At 37.2% G+C, this 26520-nt stretch overlaps 2 protein-coding genes across 5 annotated transcripts in view; one reads left to right on the forward strand and one right to left on the reverse strand.

Moving 5' to 3' along the window:
* LOC134213250 (serine-rich adhesin for platelets) overlaps window positions 1–26520 on the forward strand; it is a 427675-nt gene that overhangs the window by 310638 nt on the left and 90517 nt on the right. For all 4 annotated transcript variants that reach the window (XM_062692076.1, XM_062692077.1, XM_062692075.1 and 1 more), the window contains one exon: window positions 7211–7622. In XM_062692076.1, the coding sequence (XP_062548060.1) occupies window positions 7431–7622 (192 nt within the window). In that variant the 5' untranslated portion in view covers window positions 7211–7430. The remainder of the gene's footprint in view (window positions 1–7210; window positions 7623–26520) is intronic.
* On the reverse strand, window positions 5263–6872 carry LOC134217505 (uncharacterized). Its single transcript, XM_062696276.1, has 2 exons — window positions 5571–6872; window positions 5263–5498 (listed from the first exon to the last, which is right to left on the reverse strand). The coding sequence occupies exons 1-2, from the start codon at window positions 6825–6827 to the stop codon at window positions 5289–5291; spliced, it is 1467 nt and encodes a 488-aa protein (XP_062552260.1). The 5' UTR covers window positions 6828–6872; the 3' UTR covers window positions 5263–5288.

The raw sequence follows: 26520 nt of genomic DNA on the forward strand, positions 1-26520 counted from the left end.
TCGTGGAAATCTGATTGGTTGTGGGTTTAACTCCAGGTTTCTCTGGGTTTGTGGGTTCATCTCCACGTTCTACCAAAACGATTCCTACTGTTTTATCCCTCCACACTAACAATTCCAAAACCTTCTGTGGCACCGATTTATGAGAGGTCGTAGAGCTCTCTGCATCTTTCTTAAGTAGGTGTCCAACTAATCATCCACTTCCACTTCCTCAGCATTCGCAAGAACGTGGCCAGGGCAGATATTGACTATTGGAGAGTACATTGGTTCGATCTAAGAGATAGTGATTATTCCCAAATCAATATCTGTCGCAGGGATTAATCTTATCATTTCATTATCATTTAGTATTCAGCCAATAACTTATTCCAGAGGCGGTCTTCTAGTACTGTTTTCCGTCTACAGCTTTGTCTAAGGGTACATTGCTCTATGGCTAATATTTACAGCTTGAAACGCTTGTATCACTTAATAAACTAAATGATAATAAGTGTTATTATCATTTAGTATATTAAATGATAGGGTAAAAGTTCCGATAGTCGTGGGTGCTCCTATAGTTGCGGTAGTGTAGTTTTGAGCAAATCTACATATCAAATGTAGCAACCCACATTGTTGATCAATTAGGTTTACTGTCACGAAACGAAACAAACGACAACAGCTCAGAAATGCACTTGAAATCGGTAAATAAGCCTGAAATACCTTATTTTTACTGGCCTTTGCACCAATAGTTGCGGTAGTGTTCCTATAGTTGCGAGTCCCGTAAGAAAACAATGGGATTCGCAACTATAGGAACACGAAATAAAAAATTCCACAACTATTGGAACATTGTACCAATAATTGGAGGATTGATTTCAGGCAACAATGATAGGCTTCCTTGCGATCGGAACATATTTCTCATAAAACAAAGTTGACGAGGTTTTGGACACACTCTAAAGGTAAGTGAAATGAAATATCGTTTAGATGTGAGTGATTACATAGTGATGGCGCGTGCTTATTACCTCCACTATTGGGTCTTTTACCCTACTAGTGTTTCACGCTGTAAATATTTGAGATAGAGCAATGTACCCGTAGACAAAGTTGTAGAGGGGAAACAGCGCTAGAAGTCCGCCATACAACACTTTTCGGAGCTCCGCCTCTAGAATGAGTTATTGGTTGAATACTAAATGATAATGAAATTTTAAGTTCAATCCCTGATCTGGATGAAAATAATTCTACTCTCATACAATAGTCCAGACATGTACCACCTACGGATTTCTGCGAATTGCTCACTATAATGTGTTCATTACTCAACTTGCTCGACAGATGAGTTTGTACCTGGACAGTTCACTAATTCGGTCAGATGGCAATTTTCTGTTGAGAAAACTCGCGTTAGATGTCTTTCGCCATACAAACTTCAGGTGGTTAACTCATGCTGGCTATTATCACATATATGTTAGCGCCTGAAGCTGGCAATGGCGTGTAGGAAACCAACCACTGTGTTTGATTCATTACCGGTCATTATGCACAGTAAGAAATCCCGTTGGTAGGGATCGGAAACCTATTCCATCTATCTTGATTGCATCTTCGGAGCTTTGGACATAATACGTCGCAAATTTGCAGATTTGCTGAAAAAAATGAAGAAAATCCATCCAGCAGTTTTCTAGTTATGCGGATATAGAAATATATAAATACATATAAGGCATAGCATTTCATTATACGTATTTCATTTGCCAATCAACTCCTTCTGCTGAACTGTACCCTTTTGGAACAAGGTGCTCATCGCAGGGATGGTAGCGATAAATGCCCTTCAAAATAGTGACTTAGTGACCAACGATGACGAAAAAAGTGACCAAATAGTGACTTTCAGATGCAGAAAAAGTGACCAAATAGTGACTTTTCTATGAAGTATTAACTAGGTAGTGAGCTGAGTTGCATTTACATTGTCACTGTGTAACTCGTAGTAGATTGTAAGCTAGTGATATCATGTTTTTCTTTTGAAATCCTTATCTAGAATGCTATCAGAAATCAAGAAAAGACAAAAATTACAAAAGCATGAGGATTACTACTGCTGGCCGTGGCAATCTCCACCGTAACTAGGGAGAGGGTGGAGATTAGCAAGAGGCAACCGACTAGGCAACACCCTCATAAATGGTCGGGGTTCTGCCAAACCGCACCAAGCGGCTTTTTAACTGACTTGTGGTATTTTGTTCGTACAAGGAAAACGTAAATCACTTCACATCAAATCACACGTTTATTTATTGTAGGATATTATCAGTTGTGGGTTTGAAGGATATCCGATAAGATTTACGAACAATTAAGTTTGCTAAACGAAATCTTGGTCAGAAAAATAAGTAATTTTTTGCTGGCGCTTGGTGCGAAGTGGCTGAACCCCGACCAAATATCACAAAGTTGGATATTTAGGAAGGTATCTATTGGGTTAGCTAGAGGCTAGCAATATGAACATGGTAAACCTTGTTCCGTGACACACCACGTAATGGTATTTACCCAGCGTCACGGGAGCACACTAAACCATGTTTATAATTTCAACAACGATTTTGAAGATGTTTCCGTGAAACTGCAGCTTGTGTATGAAAATGGCAGAATGATATATTGCTAATTTTTTCGCCGTCTTTTACTACCGTCTAAAAATATTGTCTCACCACCAGTTTTACCATTTATGGATGATTGGATGAGCTGCAAAAAAGTGTGAAAGAGTGCAAGAACGATGTTTTGGATTGTATCTGGAGACTATCCAGATTAGGGCTGAAAGATGATAAAACAATGGTTTTGATTGTGCTTTCGCTATTTTCTATGCAGTTAGACGTGTGAACATTTGTGTTGGCACGTTAAAAAATTAGCACGGTTCTACGATAAAAAACTAATAAAATGATCTAATTAATTACTAGACAGAGAATTATTTGGAATCACAAAGCTTATAAATCTTTATCAGCACATATAGTTTCAAAAAACCTAAAGAATTCAAAATTATGATGACATTTTTTTAATACAATTTTCAATAATTATTAATAACATTTTTTAATAATAACAAATTTAAATGCAGTGCAAATTTATCACTTTTTGAGCTCCTAGTCTCGGTTGCGCGTGAACCGATTTGACTAAAAATTTAACCAGAACTCAGATATAACATGAATTTGACCATACCTAAGTTTCGACCGGCGCGAAATCCGCGCCAACTAAAATCAAATACGCGACATTTCCGCGCGACATGAAATCCAATTCGCGCCAACTACGCGCGAAATATCAATTTTTGTTATTACAATTTACAGAACGTGTTCTCTTTCAGTACGTTTCAAATAACTGATTTTCTATATGATTTCACCACATTGAAAAGGAACAAAGAAAATATCCTTAAGTATCACATCTATTCTGGATGGTCCTGTTCACCAACGTTCTACAAACTAAGCAAACAAGAATGAAGCAGTCAAAATTATTTCTATAATCAACGTTTCATAGAGAAAATGATGGTTGCAGCTTTGTTGTAATTGTTGTTCATAAGCCAAACTTACGTAAAAATTAGGTAATAAAATAATGTTAATTTGTTTTTCGAACAAAACTTCTGTATACAAATTATTTGAATTCATATAAAAATATGAAAATTATTTGGATTTACATCCAGAGAGAAATAATTCAGAATCTTACAAAGTTGTCAAGTTTCGTAAAAAGTGATCCGTGGTATTCCATCCATCCTGAAGATTTTTTTCAGAAATTTCAAATGAAGTCGAATTTCTGTGAAAAACCTTGTGGAAATTTCTATGATTTTTTAAAAGACATTGTGCGGAAATTGCTTCAATTCTTGTGAAATCTTTGTCCTGGAGTTCGGACGGAAATTCCAACAGAAATCCGATATCAGCACAAAAATTTCCGGAAATTCTTTCATATCATACATTTAAAGCGGATTATATTGAAGATATTCCTGCTGCATTTCAGGAAATCGCAACGTTAATTCATGTAAAAACTTCTCCGGCAATCCATGATAAAAAATCTTCCTCAAATACAAGCGCATTTGGAAATGATGGAAATCGCTTTGAGAATTCCTTGTTTAGTGAACAATTCCTAAGAAAAACCTTCCGAAAATTATTTCCCAAATTCAAGACGAAATTTTACACAAAGATTTATGCAGTCATCGCTACACAAATTACAATGAAAGTTCCTCCAAGAGAAAAAATCTATTTTTTTGGAGCAAAGTTCAGCAGACTAAAAAATAAGACTCTTTTTCGAATTGTTGAAAAAAAGTTTCAACGGGAATTACTTTCAGAATAATCAGAAAAATCCTATTTCTGTTTCTTTCTAGATGAATGCTATGAAAACAATATAAAACCTTCAAAACTTATTCCTGACAAAAAAAACGAGAAATGATGGCATGTTTCATGCTGAGTGGTTCGTCGCGTCGCAGAGGGGTTAATCAAGTAGAAACTAAGAAATATCTCGGCAATATGTCAAAATTGACGTGACAAAAAATGGATATTTAGAAACGATGATACGCTCCTTATTTATTATATTTCCCTCCAAAACTAAATCCGTACGAAGCCTTAAAATCGTTATGTTATTCTGCATTAAATCCGCGAAAACTGAAAAAACTGCGAAAATCGCAAAATCTGAGTAGTCATAACAATCCTGCGCTTTATATACGGAGTTGCCTAAACGTATGTCCATTGTCCAAGCTTCGCTGTGTGGTCTGCATACAGCTTCTCGATCCCGACGATCCCACTCTGATGCCACATTCGTACGTCCAGTTTCCTCAGTGCAGAATTACTTCTGACATATCTTGTTTTAATTTAAAAGCCTGGTTCCAGTACTCCTCAATTTTGTTCTCAACACTTCGTATTTTAACAACCTTTTTTCATGGACAAGAAGACCATGAATTGCAAGCAACTTGGCGATTTCCACAATTCACTTGGAGCTTTTTCAAGTGCAATTTCTCAAACTTTATATATTTTGCTAACAGATTTACATTTGATTTGATTGATAATAATGGTAGATACAAATGGTTTTTATTTTTTAACTTTTTTTACAAACAACGAAACGATACGAAAATAGTGACTTTAGTGACCATTTTACGAAAAATAGTGACTTTAGTGACTTTTGGATGCAAATAGTGACTTTTTAGTGACTAGGCTCAAAATAGTGACCAAGTCACTAAAAAGTGACTCGCTATCAGCCCTGTCATCGTATCCAAAATTCAATTTTGAACAGTTCAGTGGAAACACAACATGTAAACAACATTTGATGCATGGCCAATCAGAAAAGAAATGAGCAATAAAACCACTCAACTACATTTTTATATGAACTTATTTATTTCATTCAACTGTTGCTACCTTTGAGGCACTTAAACATTCCTCAAACTTGCTACGAATATTCTGCGCATTAACCACAATATCAGTGCCAACTCCCATTAGGCAATCGACAATCCGCCCGGTGACCATGTGCTCATCGTTGCTAACTCCTCCAGCCACGACGGAAATCTTATTTTGAACCCGTTGCGAGTGATCCGGGAATGCTGCGAAAAACTAGAAAACAGATCACAATATATACTCGTCAATAAATGGACCAACATGATAAATATTGATTTTATAACTCACCGAGGAAATACAGGGCCCAGTTTCCCGTGCACATATCCTGGACATTTGAGCACCCAAAGAAGCCGCCGAACTCTTAATGGCTTCCATCTGCGTCTGAACAAACTGTGTAGTCGTTCGAAAGCTGTTGGTTTCCGACTGAATACAACTACCCAGGCGGTTCATGGAAACTGGATTCTGCTGTAATTGCTGTACGGCTTTCTGACTACAGGACGCCGTATTGATGCTTGCGTTTGTAGCTGATTGAGCCGTTACGTAGTTAATAACACCGAAGAGAGTGTCCGTAATGGAGTTGTTCTGATCCTGGAGAGATTTAGTGACCTGCTCCATACTATAATTGGTGCTTAGTTCGACAAACTGCGTAAAACTTGCGTTGGCTGTCGCCATGTCGGACAGAAACTGCGTGAGATTACTAACGTCTATCTTGTAGGAAGCAGCGCGGTTTAATATTGTCGTATATGTTTGATTGATTGTTTTGAAAGTATTTGCTTGTTGTTGACCGATTCTATGATAAACGTCTATAACAGTGCGATTAAATGCCAACGCGGTACTTTCGATACTCCTTATCGCTGAGGTGATAGATTCGTTGAACTGTGTCTGGAACCCGATGGCTTGACTCCGTTCTTGTGCAATGGTACTGATGGTAGATGCTATTCCCACGATATGTCTCCTGATAGCTCGCAAAGGAGTGGTAAGATTCGCCACCACGGTTTTGTTGAAATATGCAGTAATGTTCAGAATGGTCGGTGGATACTCTGCATTGGCTGCCAATTGCACTTGCGATTGAACAATTTCTAGACCACTAGATAAGTTACTCAATGCATTGTCCAACGCAGTCAAATTCAACATTATTTGATCATACAAGTAAATCTTCGTAGTGGAATTCAATTTTTCTGCGGTTGAATTTGCCGCCACGATCGCTGCAGAAGTGTTCTTTATCAGTGATGTAAAATTGTTGAACATATCCTGAGAGTTCGCGTTTCTGCTGCTGGCTCCAGCCAAAATGCTACCCAGCAGCTTGTTCATCGGATTGGTCACATTGTTTGCAATAACGATTAGTGAGTCAATAGTTCCACTACTATCAGCACTGGGCTCCACCCTGATCGACGCGTTCGCTCTAACCACAGAACTTATCCCACTTCCGATTGCAGTGGCAACTGCAGCAGTAACGGTTGGTGCCGAAACATCTAGTCCAAACTCACAACGAACTCCACTAATGGCACATAGAGCCAGCACCACGATCGGCACCAACTGGACCATTGCATCCAAACCTGTGGTCGGTGCAACTTTCGAAACCGCACCTAATCAAACCCTAATGGAACTGAATCGATGGGTCACTAGAGCAGGAGCCTTTATACCTTCACAGAGAAATTCAAATCAGCCCAAAATATCTGAAAAATCATCAATCATCATTGTATGACTTCTAACCAACACAGAAAGCATGAAAGAAAGTCTTTGTTATGGCAAATTACTGCATGGCATAAAAGTATCTGCTCAAAAGGAAATCGTGTATCTCTTCAGAAGCTTTTATCTTAAAATGCTTGAGCCACAACCACCTAGGCTGGCAAATCATTGCTACTGCAAAGCACTCACTGTATTGATTATTTGCTAATCATCCTACTTGCTTGTTCTTACCTTTCCAGGCTTATCAAGATTCCAATCATCACGTTCTATCAATAACGGAACCACATCTGATTCTGCGGAGAACAAATCGAACGGGTCACCCACTTAACAAAAAAAGAAAAGCAGAAAACCAGTTTCCAGAGCACTCCCGTCGCGGGAATTTCGGTGAACGCACGCAGCCCTCATCATCAACCCGTCAACAACTTCCCAGCCCAAAGTGGAAAAAATAGATCAACCAACATGGAAGTGGCTGCAGCGGCATCTTCGGCCCCGTCGTCAACGGCCATAACTGGCCCGACGGCTCTGCGAGGCGGCCCCTTTCAGCGAGAGGTACGCGAGTGGCAGCATGTCGATCCAAATACGGGAGCCCTGCTGACGGGCCGGCTCGAGGCGGACCGCTGGGTCAACGGACCCTTGAACAGCTATGGAAAGGTAGGTTTTTTTCTTATGTGATCCAACCGATCCAACCTGCAACGGTGAAAAGATGAAACCACGACAGGAATACTCTTCCAATGGCGCATGTGTTGATGGTTGGTAGCAAAATGGAAATATCATAATAAATTGCAATTACTTATGTGCCTTCACCTGTTCGCACTTATTCAGGACTCAGACGATCAGCATATTTTATTACTGACTGCAGTGGTAGTTCACTCACTTTTTCATTACATTTCATTCATTACATTACGTAACCGATGATCAGATTAAGTTTCAAGAACAAATGGTAAAAATCGACAATATTTGCAGATCGGAATCGGTAACGGAATGTTAAGTTCAATAATCTACCTATGATCAGCATTATGTTTGAAACGTCATCCGATGTAACGGCTTTGAAAATAATTGGCAAAAAGTCACTTTAATTCATCTTGCCATGGCTTACATGTGAAATTGGTCCCGACCATACTTAGGGGCCGTACACTAATTACGTAAGCATTTTTTCTGGGTTTTCCGACCCACCACCCCCCCCCCATATAAGATTTTTCCCATACACCCAATATTTTTTTACACGGTTGGTATTCTTTAATTTCTCGATTAACCTGATTTTTCGCAGCTTTTTAAATACCACTTGAATTTTCTTTGATATTTTGTGATTTTTTTTCATGGGATTAACTCATAGTTTCATTAACGCTAAGGGTCGTAATCAAATAAAACCCACCCGTGTAAAAAAAGAAGCGGGTGTACAAATATTTTTTTTTATTTATTTTATATTATCACATTTAGAGCTAAACTAAACTTGTTCAACGTATATTGTTTTATTCTGAAAAAATATTGAACAGGCTGTGGGCACAATGACGATCTAGAGCAGCGGTTCTCAACCCTTTTCTTTAGTGGTACCCCTTCGATTTTTTTCATTTATTGAGGTACCCCCTATATTTTTTTCGTAAATAAAAATTAGCGTAGCTCTCAAGATATATGCAAATCGGACCTGAAAACTTACTAGATGGCTCTCCAAAAAGTTGTCTGAAATGTTCGTTATTTCGTGGAACTTTCCAAGTCAAATAACGTTTATACATCAAGCTTCCTACAATACTTTGAAAATTTTTGGAGCTTTTCGAGCCTTTCAAAAAAGGCTTCTAAGCATGTTGAAAGGACGCTTCTCAGCCTCTTGAAAGGTGGTTACTCGAAAGAATAATTCCGAAACTCTTGAAAGAAGGCTTCCGAACCGTTTGAAAGTATGCTTTCGAGCCTCTTTAAAAGAGGCTTCCGAACTTCTTGAAAGGAAGCTTCTGTTTCGAGAAAGTTTTCGAGCCTCTTGAGAACTCTCCGAGCAGCTTGAAAGCAGACTTTCGAGCCTCTTGAAAGAAGACTTTCGAGTCTCCTAAAAGGTGGCGTCTGAGCATTTTTAAAGGAGGCTTCCAAGTCTTTTGCAGGGAGACTCCCAAGTCTCTTGAAAGTAGGCTTCCGTAATTTTAGAAAGGAGGCTTACGAGCCTCTTGAAGATAGGTTTATGAGCCTTTTGAAAGAAGGCTACCGAGCCTCTTGAAAGTAGGTTTCCGAGCCTCTTGAAAGGAGCTCTCCGAGCCTTGAAAGCTGATTTCCGAGTGCTTTGAAAGGAGACTTCCAAGCCTCTTAAAAGATGGCTTCCGAGCTTTTTGAAAAGAGGCTTGCGAGCCTCTTGAAAGGAGAATTCTAAGCATCTTGAAGCGAGCCTATTGCTTCAGAGTCTCTTAAAAGAAGTCTTCCAAACCTCTTGCAATGAAGCTACTGAGCTTTCAAGAAAAAAGCCTTAATGTCTCCCAAATGGAGGCTTTTGTCTTTAGATTCATGATTTTAGTTCAGAAGTATATTCTTAACATATTTTTAAACTTTTGTCTCGATCAGGTAGATTGCATTGAAGATTTTTAAAATTTGTTTATTCGACGTTTTGTGCCTTTGATATTTTGTCCCACAGCTATTTATACACTGTGCCGCTTGGAAAAAGCAGGTTTCAAAAGTTTTTGATTCACTGAACGCCATGCATGTTATGTATATTACAAAGTCTTAGAATAAAAATTTATCAGAACTTTATCAAAAAGTTTTTATTGAAATTTTTACACATCCGCCATTATTCATTTTGGTCCGAGGTACCCTCTAGGGCCAGCGAAGGCACCCCCAGGGGTACATGTACCCCAGGTTGAGAACCGCTGATCTAGAGCATTCCAATTATCCTTCTGTATTGATCTTGACAGAACAAAAACGAGGCTTTGGTGTGCTCTGGCCAAATTTTATAATCTCTTTTTAGGCCAATACTTTCTTGTTTCAGCAGTTTTTCAGGTCTCCCACAATATCTACGGTGCCCTAAACAGTCGTTGAGGTCAGATCTTGATGTTCTTCATGATCAACAACATGATTTAACCGTCTAAGACGAATTAAGTACTGTCCATTTAATTCCACCAGTTAATTTTCGTTATCTTTGCAGATACGTTGACTCGACTCGAGTCAAGTACAAGACACTGAAGACGACCACACAGTTGTGGTCGAAATACGTATCTGCAAAGATAACGAAAATTAACTGGTGGAATTAAATGGACAGTACTTAATTCGTCTTAGACGGTTAAATACATTCCACTAAAAGAGCTATATATATTTTTTGAACATGATTTACTCAGATTGATTCACGGGCACCGGAGATATTCTGGAGTTTTTGTGACGGTAACTTTTATTAATATTATTATTTATTCAGACTAAGGCCGAAGTGGCCTGTGTGGTATATAAGAGTCTTCTCCATTCGGCTCGATCAATGGCTACACGTCACCAACCACGCAGTCTACGGAGGGTCTGCAAATCATATCCCACCTGATCGATCCACCTTGCCCGCTGCGCACCTTGCCTTCTTGTGCCTGTCGGATCGTTGTCGAGAACCATTTTCACCGGATTACTGTTCGAATTTCTGGCTACGTGCCCGGCCCACCGCAGTCGTTCGATTTTCGTTTTCTGTTGAAGTCGAAATACGTATCTGTCAAGATACAATTAAGTGGTGGAATTCAATGGGATTGTACAAACTCGTCTTATGATAAGTAAAGACATTCCACTAAAAAGCTCAAAATAATTTTCTTAACAAAACAAACAATGTTTTGTGGATTCCTTAGAATGCAAGTGTCTCCTGAACTAATTTCCTTACCTGCTAGAGGAAAACCTATTCTATCGGATACATACCGTTGTTTTCTCCGGAAATGCTTGATTTAGCAGAAATTCGCCTTCCAATATTTGTTTACAAAATAAGTTACGCCCAAATCGCCAATTAGTCCCGATATCTAATACTACCAAAAGGTATTGAGCTAATAATAATGGAGCTGAATATCTTCAAACGTTGCTTTTTCGGACGCATACAGTAGATTGCAAAGATGTGTTTGCATTTTCGGGGAATTGTTACTTTCGGGAAATTGTTACATTCGGGGAAATAGCATTTGCAAAATTGTTACATTCGGGGAAATTGCATTCGGGAAATTGATTTTCGGGGTATTGTCGTACAATCGTTATCGCCATATGTTCCCGGTCTTCCAAGATTTCCCTTGAGTTTGGGCTTTCATGCCTACACGCATAAACTAATAAATATCTTCCGGCCTTTCTGATATGGTACACATGCTCACAACGGTCCATATATACACAGTCCACTTTCTACATCTCTATATCTCGACATCTCTCTCTATGTCGATGATTTTATCGGTCCCTTCATCCTACATACATTTGGATTCGCTCCCCATATATCCATATATTTGAACAATAACAAACACATTAACAATAAGAAATGACATTTGTTTTGTTGGTGTTTTTCATAGCAACGAGCTTTTTTGGATCTAGGGGAACTATTCCGATCTCCATCTCACTGTACATATATCCATCTCATCGCTAAACAAAGAAATACGGCACCAAATTCGTCGCTCACTGCTGAAAAAAATCACAAAAATAATAAACAAACCAAATTCCTTTCCATTGCTTTGTTTTTGATGGGATGGAAATAGGAGCTATGAGATGAAGTGGCGAACCGTTCCCCTAGTACCCATTTAAATTTTTCTTTCATTCCTCGATCTTTCCCTATCTCGATGGTTCCTTCAATATCGAGATGTGGAGAGCCGACTGTATCAGTATTCCTAGCGATTCATGAATCAAATTAGGCATGCCTTCAACATGTGTTCCATTCTAGGTAACCCAAGAGCATAGGTTTGAGGGTCTATACGCGTATTGAAATAGCAGTTAGCTCCTTTTATAAATGAAACATGCTCTTAGTGATCATTCGAACCAAATTGATTTTGAGCTGAAGGCATGTTCCATTCCAATCCATCCAAGAACACCAAGTATTGGAGTTCAGCCAGAAACAAAAATTGTTTTGTCTCCTTTTAGAAATGAAGATTCTCTTAGTGATCATTTGAATCGAATAGGATTTGACTTCTTGTTTCATGCTTATCGAATTTGGTTATATGGATTACATAGTGCATGAACCATTTTTGGAAAAATCTAACAGCCATGCTCGGAAGACTTGAAATACAATATTTTTTGATGGCATATCTAAACTATTTTGAAAAAAAAAGATAACAGCCATTTGGGAACACGTGCTGACCTTGAGGCCTAAACTCCAGCGAGTCATTGGATGAACTGAAATGGAAAAATTGTTGAACGCTCATCCAATTCAATTCTTTGAATCACAATTAGCATACTTAATTGATGTAAAAAAACTAACAGCTCTTAAGAAGGTCAAGGCCTAAAGCCTGTCCACGTAAAATTTCGGACACCCATCTTCCAATGCGATTTTTTTAAATTTTCACAAACCGCAGAGAAGATCAATTTTCGTATAGCTGAATCTATCCGCTTTATGTGATGCATTTAGCATGTTTTCGTCTTCGTCCATATTGATAAAATTGCTGAAAAACATTTGGACATTATCTCACTGTCCGAAATTTAACGTGGACAGGCTTTATACTCCTGGGAATTATTGTATGATCTGGGATCCAATAAATGTTGAATAAACAGGAAAAAAGAATAAGTTTTCTCTAAATATTCGTGAAAATAAAAAAAAATGATCCGTTGCGTTTATTATGGAACTTGCTCGAAAAAAGCTCAGAACACAAGAGTAGGACAGAAACATAATTCTTAGTTACTTAATCAAACTCAATACAAAACACCCTTCCCACACTACAAAGTTTTCTGGCTATGCCACTGAATTTTTCCTCCCAAGTTAGGCTCAGGCGTAGGCTCAAGGTAGGCTCAGGCGTATATAACACTTTACGAAGCCATGGTTCTTTGTGATATGTACAATCAATATCATTTTATTATTTATATATTATCATTTAGTATAAAGTTAGTAACGGAGGGGTAGAAACCAACGTACTCATGGTAACTCGAGGTTAGGCTTACGCCAATGATTTACCGGATGAGCTATTTTTTTTAAAGTAATCTGACTTTATTACTGATGACAGACATTTTGATGTAATGTGCCATAAGATGGTGCATTACAGTGATCAGCATAGTTTTTCGGACAATGGCAAAACCATACACAAAAGAGCTAGAAATATTAGCGAACACCTTTATATTATATAACTGGTACCATACCAGGAAATCTTTCTGGTACTATTTTTAGGAAACCCTTCCTGAAAAATTTCTTCTCCCGGAATTTATCCTTCAAGAATTCCTTCTACAGAAATTCTCCGGAATACTCTTTCAGGAATTTTGGGGAATAGCCCCTCCAAAAGTTCAGGGCAATTTCTTTTGCACGAATTTTGAGAAATTTGTCCCCAGAAATTAAGAGGAGTTCCTCCTTCATGAATTTTTAAGAATTTCAATCTGGGAGTTTTAAGGGTTTCCATATCTTATTATGAGGAATAAATAATAATAATAAATAATGTCCTAGAATTTCTGGATGGGAAACTCCCAAAAAATCTTCTTTATCAGTTTCAGAAATTTTTTGTAGTTTTTTCACGTATCTTCTTCGTTGGCACTACACCCTCCATTTGAGAATTGCCGTATCGCAGTGTTCATTGGGATGCAAGAAAAGTTAGACGTAGGAAAGAGGTTGAGCCATCACCGATGGTGTGTCGTTTGTCTCTTTACGTCTTCCCCAAAACTATAATTGTGGTAGTGCAACACCGAATGGCAGCACAAACATTAAACACTCGCTTAACACACGTGGTTGTTGGTTGCCATTTTTATTTCCTGCTTTAGCATCCAAGTAACACAACCCACACTGATTTGGTTCCATCAACTTGAATGTGACCAAATTTGGTTGCATATGCGTTACTGAAACTTCTCTGCAACATGTGTTGCAACAGTTATTAACTGCGAGAATTCTATGTCGATTCACCATTTTCGAATTTCTTGATTTTTTTTCAAACTCACACGTTGGTGTTCATAGGCATAGAGAAGTAAAAAAAACCTACACCATATCATGAATTGATTTCACTCACCTCCTGCATGGTCTTGCTTGCTGTTAGAGAAATTCCTGAAATGTTTAAGGACTTTTGAGATGATTGACTTCATGGTATTCCTGGAGGAATACAATATAAATTATACGTCTTATCATACTCGAGAAATGCAAACATTTTAAGAAGGTATTATTCGTCACCGGCGAAATGTTTGAACGATAATTTTGAACCGTGCCAATCGAGACACGTCGTCGAGAGCAATCGGCGTCACACCGTCCGCCGGTTCAAAGTAGATCGGTGCACAGGTCTGGCAAAAACACATAGGGTAAAGTGACCAATAGTGGACCCCCAACCAATAGTGGACCCTCCAGCCATTTTTGCATTATTACTGCACAATGTCAACATTTTGCTATGAAATTCTATCGGGAGAACCTACCTTGCAGTCCAATGATTTGATTACATGCTTTGGAAATGCTATGGAAAGTCAAATTATATGATTTTTTACAATTCTATTAAAAATAAACACGAGAGTGTCTATAACAGGAATAATTTGGAGGGTCCATAATAGGGAAGAAGAACGTCCCGAAACGGGACATGAAAATCAAATGAAGTGTCGACTATAGGGAAGCAATTTCTTATTATGGACCCCCAGGGGGTCTACTATAGGACAAATTCAGTTAGACTTTAAAATGTTAATTTCAACGAATAACGTCGTGTATTTGGGTGTTTTATGTATGCATCGTGAAGAGGGGATGCAGAGCTTGTTGTTAGATATCAAGCAGAGTTAATATGTTGCAAATGTCTAAGCCTTGCGGCAGGAAGAAGTAAATTCCGCTACTAGGGGGTCCACTATTGGGCATTTTACCCTATTATGGCAAAAATACGAAAAAAAAACAATTTTTGTTAAGAAATGTATGATTTTTTTTCGTTTGGTTTTTTTTTTTTTTTAAACTAATTTTATTTGCTAATTATCTAATACATGCACTCATCTCTTAGACTAGGTGTTCTGTGTTTTCTTAACACTATCATCCTTATTTGCTATGTTACTTCTGTAGTTATTATTGATACATTTCAGTTGCCTCTGGCAGTTAGAATTTTCCTCTGTTTGAATTGAACCATGTAGGAATTACAATGTTTTCAACTTAAACTAAACTTAAACTATTTCATACTAAGGGTACAGGAGTTAATCGTTGCAATAGAAGATTGCAACGATTTTTGTCTAAAATTGGAAATTATTTTGTTGGACATTTGTTGCAATGTCTCTATATTAGAAATTCTATGAAGTTCATTGGTACTATACCACGGAGGCAACTTCAGAATCATTTTCAAAATTTTATTTTGAATCCTCTGGAGTGCCTTCTTTCTGGTATTGCAGCAACTAGTCCATATTGGCACAGCATACAACATGGCAGGTCTAAAAATTTGTAAATCAAAAGTTTGTTCTTAAGACAAAGTTTTGATTTTCTGTTTATAAGTGGATATAGACACTTAATATATTTGTTACATTTGGCTTGAAGGCCTTCAATGTGATTTTTAAAAGTTAATTTTTGATCTAGCAGAAGTCCTAAATATTTAGCTTCGCTAGACCAATTAATTGGAACCCCATTCATAGTGACAATATGTCTGCTAGAAGGTTTCAAATAAGAAGCTCTCGGCTTATGTGGGAAAATTATAAGCTGAGTTTTGGAAGCATTCGGGAAATTTTCCATTTTCGCAAGTAAGTGGAGAAAATATCCAAACTTTTTTGCAATCTACATCGCCCTTTGGCTGAAAGGCCCGTGTCATCTGCAAACAAAGATTTTTGACACCCTGGTGGTAAATCAGGTAAGTCAAAAGTGAAAATGTTATACAATATGGGCACCAGTATGCTGCCATGGGGACACTAGCCCTTACAGGTAATCTATCAGATTTAGTATTCTGATAGTTTACCTGCAGTGAGCGATCTGATAAATAATTTTGGATCAGTTTAATGATGTACAGAGGAAAATTAAAATTCATCAATTTTACAATCAAACCTTCATGCCAAACACTGTCAAATGCTTTCTCTATATCAAGAAGAGCAACTCCAGTCGAATATCCTTCAGATTTGTTGAGCCGAATTAAATTCGTTACTCTTAATAACTGATGGGTGGTTGAATGCCCATGGCGAAAACCAAATTGTTCATCAGCAAAAATAGAATTGTCATTAATATGAACCATCATTCTATTTAAAATAATCTTTTCAAACAGTTTGCTTATTGAAGAAAGCAAACTGATTGGGCGATAACTAGAAGCATCAGCTGGATTTCCGGCTTCCGGCTTCAAAATTGGAACAACTTTGGCGTTTTTCCATTTATCTGGAAAGTATGCCAATTGAAAACATTTGTTAAATAAATTAACCAAAAAGGATAAAGAGCTCTCAGGAAGTTTTTTGATAAGTATGTAGAAAATACCATCATCACCCGGGGCTTTCATATTTTAAATTTTCTAGTAATAGATCTCACTTCATCCAAATTAGTTCCCAACGAAGGGTCAAAAACATTCTCTTGACTGAGAATGTCTTCGAAGCTCCGTGTAACCTGATCCTCAATTGGACTAGTGAGACCTAGACTAAAATTATGGGCACTCTCGAACTGCTGAGCAAGTTTTTGAGCCTTTTCGCCATTTGTTAATAAAATTTTATTTCCCTCTTTAAGCGCTGGAATTGGCTTTTGAGGTTTTTTAAGAATTTTCGTTAATTTCCAAAAGGGTTTCGAACTGGGATCCAACTTCGAGACATTATTCTCAAAGTTGGTATTTCTCAGAATAGCGAAACGTTTTTTAATTTCATGTTGCAAATCTCGCCAAATAACTTTCAACGCGGGATCGCGAGTTCTTTGGTATTGCCTTCTTCTCACATTTTTAAGACGGATCAGTAGCTGAAGATCGTCGTCAATAATAATGGAGTTGAATTTAATTTCACATTTAGGAATTGCAATGCCTCTGGCTTCGACAATTAAATTTGTCAAAGATACGAGAGCATTATCAATATCACTTTTGGTATCGAGAGGAATATCAACATCAAAATTCCTATCGATATACGTTTTATATAAATCCCAATCAGCTCTATGATAATTAAAAGTAGAGCTGATTGGATTATAAATGGCTTCTTGTGAGATTTCAAATGTCACAGGAAGATGATCAGAGTCAAAGTCAGCATGAGTTACCAATTGGCCACACAGCTGACTTGAATCCGTTAAAACTAAATCAATTGTAGAAGGATTTCGACTGGAAGAAAAACAAGTTGATCCATTGGGATATTGAATAGTATAATATCCCGCAGAACAATCTTCAAATAAAATTTTACCATTGGAATTGCTTTGAGCATTATTCCATGAACGGTGTTTGGCATTGAAGTCACCAATTACGAAGAATTTTGATTTGTTGCGAGTCAGAATTTGAAGATCAGCAAGTAGGCTGCAATGAAGGAAAATTGTCCAAAATTTGTTTCAACAGAAACTCCCAAGGTTTCAAAACTTTGGTTTCAAACGAAGAAAATAATTTATGTTTGATACGTCTATTAATGGCAATGGCGACCCCACCACAGGCGTTGGCAAGACGATCATTTCTGTAGATAAAATAGTTTGGATCTCTTTTAATGGAGAGTCCTGGTTTTAAATACGTTTTAGTTATAATGGCAATATGCACATTATGAACTGAAAGGAAGTTGAATAATTCATCTTCCTTACCCTTTAGAGAGCGGGCATTCCAATTTAGAACTTTCACACAATTATTTGGATCCATTGAAACGGAGTCCGATAACAATTTTTTGTGTGTACTTTATACCAACCTGAACAGCTTCAGGAATGGTATTTGCTTTGAACATTGCATCAATCATGTGATGCAATTGTTCAGTTAAAAAATCAAGATCGGAAGCAGTCATGCTACCTGAATCGGCAACATGACCGTTATTTTCCGTTGGGACATGGATATAAACCTCATTTTGAGAAGAGAAATTTTGTCTACCAGCAGCGATGTTTGCATACGTAGGTACATTGGAAAAATTGGAATTTACTGAAGTGCTTGCTACCCGTTGACGAGCGGCAAAATTTGTTTGTGAATTGTGGTGGGTATGAATTGCTCGACCGGTAACCGGTTTCGAAATTTGAGCGTTTGAAAAATTTCTACCCGTCGAATCTGGGATCCGATTGGAATTTCCCGTCATCAATTTTGCACGGGAATTCAAAACTTTTGCGTGAAGGGCATTCCCAGAAATTGGATTTATGATTGCCCCCACAATTTGCACATTTAAATTTATTGGAATCTTCTCTCACAGGACATGCGTCCTTGGCGTGAGAGGTTCCACCACAAATCATGCATTTAGCATCCATGTGACAATGTTTGGTTCCATGACCCCACTTTTGGCACTTACGGCACTGGGTGGGGTTTTGGAAATTTCCCCAGGCCTGCGGAAATGTTCCCATGTAACACGGACATGAGACATAATACAGGCCTTTTCCAAACTTTTCATATTATTTAGTTCACTTTTGTTAAAATGAACTAAATAAAATTCTTGAGAAATGCCCCTCTGGGAAGTACCAGAATGGGATTTCTTTTTCATCTTAATTACTTGGACTGGTGAAAATCCAAGTGATTGAGAAATTTCAATTTTAATCTCATCCAGTGATTTGTCATCACTGGGGAGACCTTTCAAGACGACTTTGAACAATCGCTCAGTTTTGTCGTCGTATGTGAAGAATTTATGGCGCTTCTCCGTTAAATACTGAAGAAGACGTTTGCGATCGTCAAAGGATCCCGGCAAAACGCGGCAGTCACCCTTCCTAGCAATCTGAAATGAAACCTTGATCCCCTGAAGGTTACTCAAAATCTCATTCCTAAAGCCAGAAAACTCGGCAACAGATACCACAATCGGCGGAATCCTTTGCTTTTTCGCATGAATCGAATCACCTGGGCTAGATTCGATTTGCTCAATATCATCATTAATCAAATCGAACTGATTGCTCAAAATTATTTCCGACATTAGAGTTTGAAGGAATATCTGAATTCTCCAGCTTCCTTCTATTTTTTCCGCGCTTTGGCAGGACGGTCTTGAAGCCTTGTTTCTTAGAAGGAAGTGGAGAATTCAAAGACTCCCCTTCCTCTTGTTTTTATTAATACTCATTGCTGAGCGTGGAGACGTGACCTTCTAAGAGGTTTTTCCCAGAACGGTGTCCCTGCAGGATTACCACCGCTTGTCGGAATTTTACTTCCGCAAACGGGTCCAACGTAAAACGAAGGCACGGGTCCTTGCAAAGATCGTAACGGGATCAGTGGGTACAAATAGCGCTGAGAAGCACAGTTGAAATTAAAATAGCTTCGGGTAGTATTAAAAACTTCCTTCCGCAAAGAGAGAAAGAACCGCACAGCACGAAAGCACGATGCGGTCTGATTTTTTTTCGTTTGTTTAATATGTATTATGGCAAGTGCATAACAGATACAATATGCTCATGAGGATCGAGAATGTTTCCCACCCGAAAACATCCTAGACCGGATTGAGAATCAAACTCGCCATCTCCGGATTGGCAATCTCACGTCCTCTACGCCTTCGTTCCTCAACCGGTGGACTCTAAATAAAGTATTAAAAGCGTTATTACCACTTACCGCACCCAACCTTCCATCAATCTTTATCAGTTACCGCATGCAATAACTCGTTGCAAGTTGTTCACATGAACATTTTTGACCATAATTACATTTTCCAGCAGCCTTCAGTTTTAATATTGCCATTGATTCCACCGGTGATAAACCACTTTACATTCCCTCGTGTCGGTCCAGTGGAACAACAAGCCATCCGATTCAATCTGTCGACTACATTGTATGCCAGCTTCCTTATGAACCTATAAACAAGTAGCGATCGGTTGAAGGGCAGCCGATTAAAGACACCCAATTGAACTCTGCACTGCACAACGCAAGCGGGGAACTGTCGTCGTCAGTGCATTCATCGCGGTACCCATGTAATCGCTGGCTGGTAGACGTTCATTGTTCACTCATAATCTTACCTTGATTGTTCACCATGTCGAACACGTTTCAAGTGTTTGTTAGAATAAATGCGCAACTTCTCAACTACCCAAAAAATGAACTAGTGATATGTGATATGGATCACAATTTCGGAAACAAAGTAATTGCTGTTCATAAAAACCTGAGCTACAAATCAACGAATTTATCAGTAAACTAAAGGATAATAAATACTTCAGTACCTTTGGTCAACCATGGCTTTCGGATTAAATGGAACATTGTGTTGACCCCACAAATGAATTCTAAATAAACAAAAGAATAACAAGGTGAAATTTGAAAAATTATGGAAATCCATGTATACCAAAACATCCGCATGTATAGTCAGCCCATTGTACTTTATGTTCGATCCTTTTGATTTTACCACATTGATGATTGGTCTAATGACATCACTATTTCATTTACCAACTTTTCACGATTCGATTGCCGATTCCAAGGAATATTCAATAGCCAAGAAGGTAACGTGCAAATTTATGCATGAACAATTAGCATGTCCAAATACCGTTTCAACAAACTATGACTGGTATTAATGCGTTCACTAATCAAGGATATTTTTTCCGCAAGACCATCGGTTTCGATATTTGTCCCTTCGATAACCGGCAGCACTATTTCCAACTCATCGTCCAAGCTGGAGCAGGTATTATGGATTATTCTAATAGCAGCTGTCATCGTTCGGTATTGCGCAATTTGAGGTGTTTGTAACAAGATCTCCGTTGAGTTTGTGATGCTCCAGAGCGTTTGAATAGTTTGATTTGTTTCCTTCGCAGTTGTTTGAGCGTTTTGAAAGAACTTCTCGTGCAATGCTTTGGTGAACGTTTGGTCCAAATTGTTGAGAGAAAGTAGTAATTCACCTACAATTCTTTGAAGATCAAAAATTTTACCCATCAAGTTTGGATCCGCTTCCAGGCTATCTGCAATGGTGACCTGAAAACAGGAGGAAATCATGATTCGAATTTTAGCGTGATTAATGAAAAATAATAACATCGACTGCAGCAAAAGCAACTAATAAACACAGTATGAACGATCTCATCGTGGACAAATCACTGAAACGATCAAAATTCTGATTGAAACGAATCACCGTTACAGCTATGATATTTGTACAAATGTTTAAACGATACGCAGACAATTTGTTTTTTCAGATGTTCCAAGATGAGGCATACAATAAACAAAAGTAAATATTCCGAAAATATTATAGAAACTTAAAAACACGTCAATTGAACATCCGTTTCACAATTTTGGAAGAGTTATTAACAATCAACATGTAGAATGTAGTCAATCGTGTAGTCAGAGTTTGACTCGTGTGTTCACTATATTTTTCCAAAACCTTGGTTTAAAGTTGCGAATTTAAGATCCTATGTAACAAATAATTAATGAAGTCGAGATAGTCTTTAAGTGAATGTGGATAATAAGTCCCATTCCGTACAAAATCGTATTCGGAGTAACCAGCACCCTCTCAGATGGCAATGAAACTTCCTGAGCATATAGACTTAATCTCAAAAAGTCAATAGTTTTTCCAAAATTGATCTAGTCTGTCTTTTGAAAAGGGCCAAACTTTTCTAATCGATTTTTTTTCCAAATGGATAAAGGGTCTCTGCTCCTGGATCTCATCTCATAGCTCCTACGTTCATCACATAAAAAACCAAAGCAATGAATTGAAATTTCATTTGATTTTTATGATTTTTTTTCAGCAGTAAGCACGCATGTTAACAAAAAAGGCAAAAAAATTGTTTGCTGTATTTTGTTTGATTCGCGTTGCGATGAATAAATGTTCCATGAATTTTCGAATAAAAGTATTGGAAAAAAGTCTAAATTTTGTCCTACACTGAAAAATAAATTTAAAAATATAAACTGAGGGTCGTGGGTTCGAGTCCCATCGAAGGGAAAGTGGTTACCTCCAATACATTTTTCAAATCAATATCTTCCACATAATGAACATATTCACATATGAGTTTTCACAACATTGTAAAAAAAATATGAAGCCGATTCGCAAAAAGCATGTTTGGTATGAATGAAATTTTATCTCATGACAAGCGTCCATTTAATCGTATATGGTTAGTAGCCTTCCATATATCGCAAGATGGTCACTTTTAAAGGAAGCGATCAGTAATTTTAACCATATTACGGATTTTATTCAAATTTTTAGTCAATAAGTCGTGATCTATATTCTCATTTTTGTTTCAAGAAGAAAAATCAAAATGTCTAATATGACCCCCGTCCATAAATATCTTTGTGTTCTGAAGGTCGCAAAAAAGCTCGCAAACACTGTTCTACGATTAAAATAACAAAATTTACAACAGAAAACTCTTACTGTGACATCAAACTATTTCGGCTATCGATGATAGCAAATTGAAAACTGATTTTGATGTTGGTTTAGCATAACGAAATAAGTAATCAGTTCATATAACTTAGAAATCAACAGCAAATTGAAATCAAAATAAGTAATCAATCTCGAAGACCATAATTTGAAAATAAATTATGATTTCAATTTGATGTCGATATCAAAATGAACCGTTTGTTTGAGAAACTGCGCATGTTAAATTTTTGGCCAAAATTAGATTTTTATATATTCTAAATCCTCGTCAAAAAAAGTACTCTAGCAAAAACACAATTTTTTAGTACATTCAAAGTGAATTGCCTATATGCCGGGTATTAAGCCACCCGGAGTGGAAATTAATTACTACCTATGTGTGAAACTCGATTATGCATATGTACAACATGTGATAGATTGAGTTCGGAAAAGGTATTGGAGGGTAACCGCCCCTTCGGTGGGCTTTGATCCCACGACCCCAGTACGCTAGACAGGTGCTTTCCCTACTAAGCTACGAAGGACCTCCGTCGTCCTCCGCAGCTTAGCGTGTAATTTTTTAGGAATGTATGAAGTTTTTTTTTTCGTTTGTTTGAGAAACTACATATGCCCACCTGAAGAGCAATTATGGAGTACTGCTTACAGTTTTCGCACTAGAAGTGTCCCAGGGTGTTGAGTTTTGCCAAAAAAAAAAACTATTGATCTGTATCGAAGAAATCGAAAGATTCGGTGCCAAATTGTACAAGCAATGCGAGCAATGTTTTTCTTCAGTCTATAACAAAACACTGAAGAAGTTTCCAAGTAGGAAACGAAATACGTATCTGTTTGTTGATACATTAAAAAAAAGTGAATAGTGGAAGTAAATGGAAGAATAATAATCTTTTAACCTTGTAGAATTTCCCCTAAGACGCTCTAAAATAATTAATCAGTTTTTTGTTGTTTTTTCGAAATTGTCTAAAATGGATATATGCAGTTTCTCAAACAAATTATTCAAATATGTTTTCTATTTGCCCTCAATGTGATGTCAAACTTTGCTCTTGAACTATCACGAAGATGCTTATCGATGTCGAAAAAAAAATCAATCCGAGTCGAACCCAGGACAGGGGATCGTACCCAGGCACATTCAGCTTGGGTTTGCTTTGTAGAAGAGCACCTTACAACACAGCTAACGAAGGCCCTTGTGAATTTTACTTGCCCCTTACTAACTCTTTATTATACCTGAACCTGATAGGCGGGCTCCTTTAATAAAGGGATTATCTTTCTTTTCGTTATTATGAGAGAAAGTGTTTTGCCTTAATGGATTAGGCCTCTTCGCGTCGCGTTATACTGGGCAAACGTGTTAACTAAGTAGGAAAGAATAATATATTTATATCATTCTGTGATATTTGAGTTAAGCAATTTTTCAACAGTTGTAAACTTGGTTCAGGATGATGTTGAAATAATCAAAAATCATAGCTTTTAATTTTGCATAATTTTGAAAGGGAAATTTCTGAAAGAAATTATCATAAATTACAGGATGTTGTAAATTACTGAACATGTTATAAGCTATTTTTTTGTTAAATATCTTGGCTGTGCATATGCACAGCACATGTTTCGAAATGAACAAATTGATATGAAATTTGCGAAAAAGAATCCACGTGTCTTGGAGGGACTCGAACCCTCAATCTCCTACTGCAAATTGAATATCTTTCGGAGGCTTGATTTGTCCAATCTAACCAATCTGAGTACACGTGACCGCTTACGTAAGGCAATCAAACTCATCAAATGCTTTAGCCAAGCAAACATTGTCTTCTTCCATCGCTTTATGCTGCAATCAAATTTAATTTAGACTGGATTGTAAAACACGGGGAAGGGCCATTTGGCCGAAGGCCACTAGGCCGAAAGTTGATGGCCGAATATACCATTTGGTCGAAAAGACCATTAGGCCATAGAGCCGAATAAGTTACTTGGCCGAATAATTCACTATTCCGAACAAGTCATTTGGCCGAATAGGTCATTAGCCGAATACGTAATTTAGCCGAACAAGTCATTTGGCCGAATAGGCGTTATACTTTGTTACACTAAAAGGTTGGGGAGGGGTGTGTACTAACAAATGTTACTCAGATCGCGAATAAGTGTTTTTGAATTTGGATGAATGATTGAAGCAGTTGCTGACATGTCTTGATCAAGACGATGAATCCGAAAACACCTAACCGCTCAACTGCTCAAAGTTGTCTATTTTGATATATATTTTTCAAAAATCTCTAAACATACCGAACTTTGTTCGAAACAATATTGAAAATAACGTCAAGTCTGTTTGCCACATTGCTGAATTCCTGCGTCTCGCGATGGATATTCACCATTTCTGCATATTATGTTCTTTTATGGGACGACACTTATTAGAATATTGTTTTCTGATTAGGTATTCCAAACCAAGACAGAACACAGCAACCATTGCGCGCGGACGGCTGCTGATAAATTTTCCTGTCAGGTTTTAACGTGTGATTCCGCTGATTTTTGGTTTTTAATCTTTTGGTTTTTAAACAATTTTGAAGTGTTTTTTTTTAATATTGTGTGTATTAGGACAGTGAAGTAGTGCCTTTGCTGGATCCAGTTTTATTTGATGCAACATACCTGCAATGAAATTCCGGTGAGAAGTTCCAATTTTAACTCTTTTTGCTATTCTGTTCTGTATTCTGTAGGCTGTGTAATTTTTAAGATCAAATAGTTTAATCGTATTATTGTGCGTTTTATATTATTGGCTTATTATTCCCAAAATAAGTAAAATCTCTCCGGCACCTGCTTTCTACCTATCCTTTCTCTAAAACGTGATGTCGCTTTCTATCAGATTCTAAATAATTTGTTCAATGTTATCATTTCGACTATGTTAGGCATGTTGAAAAAGTGAAATTATGCTCGTTTTGGACTTAGATTGGACTTGGAAATATACAGGGGATTAGATAATATTTGCAATACTAAAATCTTTTGCTTATATTTGTTTTTTGGTATGGTTTTTGAGCCATAGTTCCCACTAGCTGTATAGAATATTCGGATGACTTTCCGTCGGTCATGTGTGATATAGAATTTTAAGAAAATTTGAATAGTGTTGACTGATAATGTGTTAAGTCTCACTTAAAGGAGGCTACGGACAGTAAGGTCAATAGAACAGATATGTGGCTTTTGTTTCATTATTCATACTACATATCTAAAATATATTCTAGCTACTTACATATTCTCATACACTTGGAAGTGAGTTCCCTCCAAGGACAAGCTTTTGTTTCATTCACGCAAATATTATTTGAATAATTGTCGTATAATTCACTAAAACCCATGTTTTCATTGAAATCTTAAAATACATACAGATAATGCATAAATATAAGCTTACTATTCAATTTTTAATCAAGCTTTTAATCAAGTGCATATCTGTTTTAGTAAAACTATTGTTTTTTCCTAATTACTGTTTTATTCATTATAAAAAGGCATTTTTGCATGTAGCTATTTAATCTTAAAATTGAAATTAGATTTGAAAGGTTGAAAAAAAACCGTATAAAGGAGAAAATAAAACATGTTGTTACTTTGAATAGTTTGCTTCGGTTTCCTGACTTAAATTCTTAAAAAATTAGGTTTGTTTTTTTACGCATTCCAAATCTTAAGAAAAAAACAGAGCACCCTTTATTGATACTCTTCGCATTTATATAATAGGTGACCGAAAATTTAAAGTTTCGTGTTACCTTTTTGACATTTTATTTAAAAATTTTCATTGTAAATTGAGTCGCCCCTGGAGAGAGACCATGAACTATATTTTGGAGAATTATGACCTTTAAGAGTATTATTCCCTGCAGAAGACAAGCTATGTCATTTTATGAATTAGAATTGGATCATATATTTTGCATCGACTATATGTACTTGATCCGTATATTATTTCTTACGCCCAACTTTCCCTATTCTATGATTTCTATTATGTAGTTTGATCGGTACTCCCTGTGTAAAATTCAACATCTGTTATAGCAATGCTATAACTCGAAATAAGTAAAGTACTTGTTTCTACAGTACATAAAGCTGTATATTATTGATTCTATCCTGTTCCAGTAGTTTATGTAATTTTAAGATCTGTAACAATTAGTAGAATAGAAGTTGCATAGATCACATCACTTTCCATGGTGAATCCCGATCTGTTCCTGATTAC

The sequence above is a fragment of the Armigeres subalbatus genome, chromosome 2 (genome assembly GCF_024139115.2).
Source record: "Armigeres subalbatus isolate Guangzhou_Male chromosome 2, GZ_Asu_2, whole genome shotgun sequence".
Classification (NCBI taxonomy): Eukaryota; Metazoa; Arthropoda; class Insecta; order Diptera; family Culicidae; genus Armigeres; species Armigeres subalbatus.

What these genes read in the sequence shown, in the direction of transcription:
- LOC134217505 (XM_062696276.1), bottom strand. Translation starts at nt 6,827, where the DNA reads ATGGTCCAGTTGGTGCCGATCGTGGTGCTGGCTCTATGTGCCATTAGT. An exon ending in CTGGGCCCTGTATTTCCTCG is followed by an intron (nt 5,499 to 5,570) that starts GTGAGTTATAAA and finishes TCTGTTTTCTAG; the next exon opens with TTTTTCGCAGCATTCCCGGA.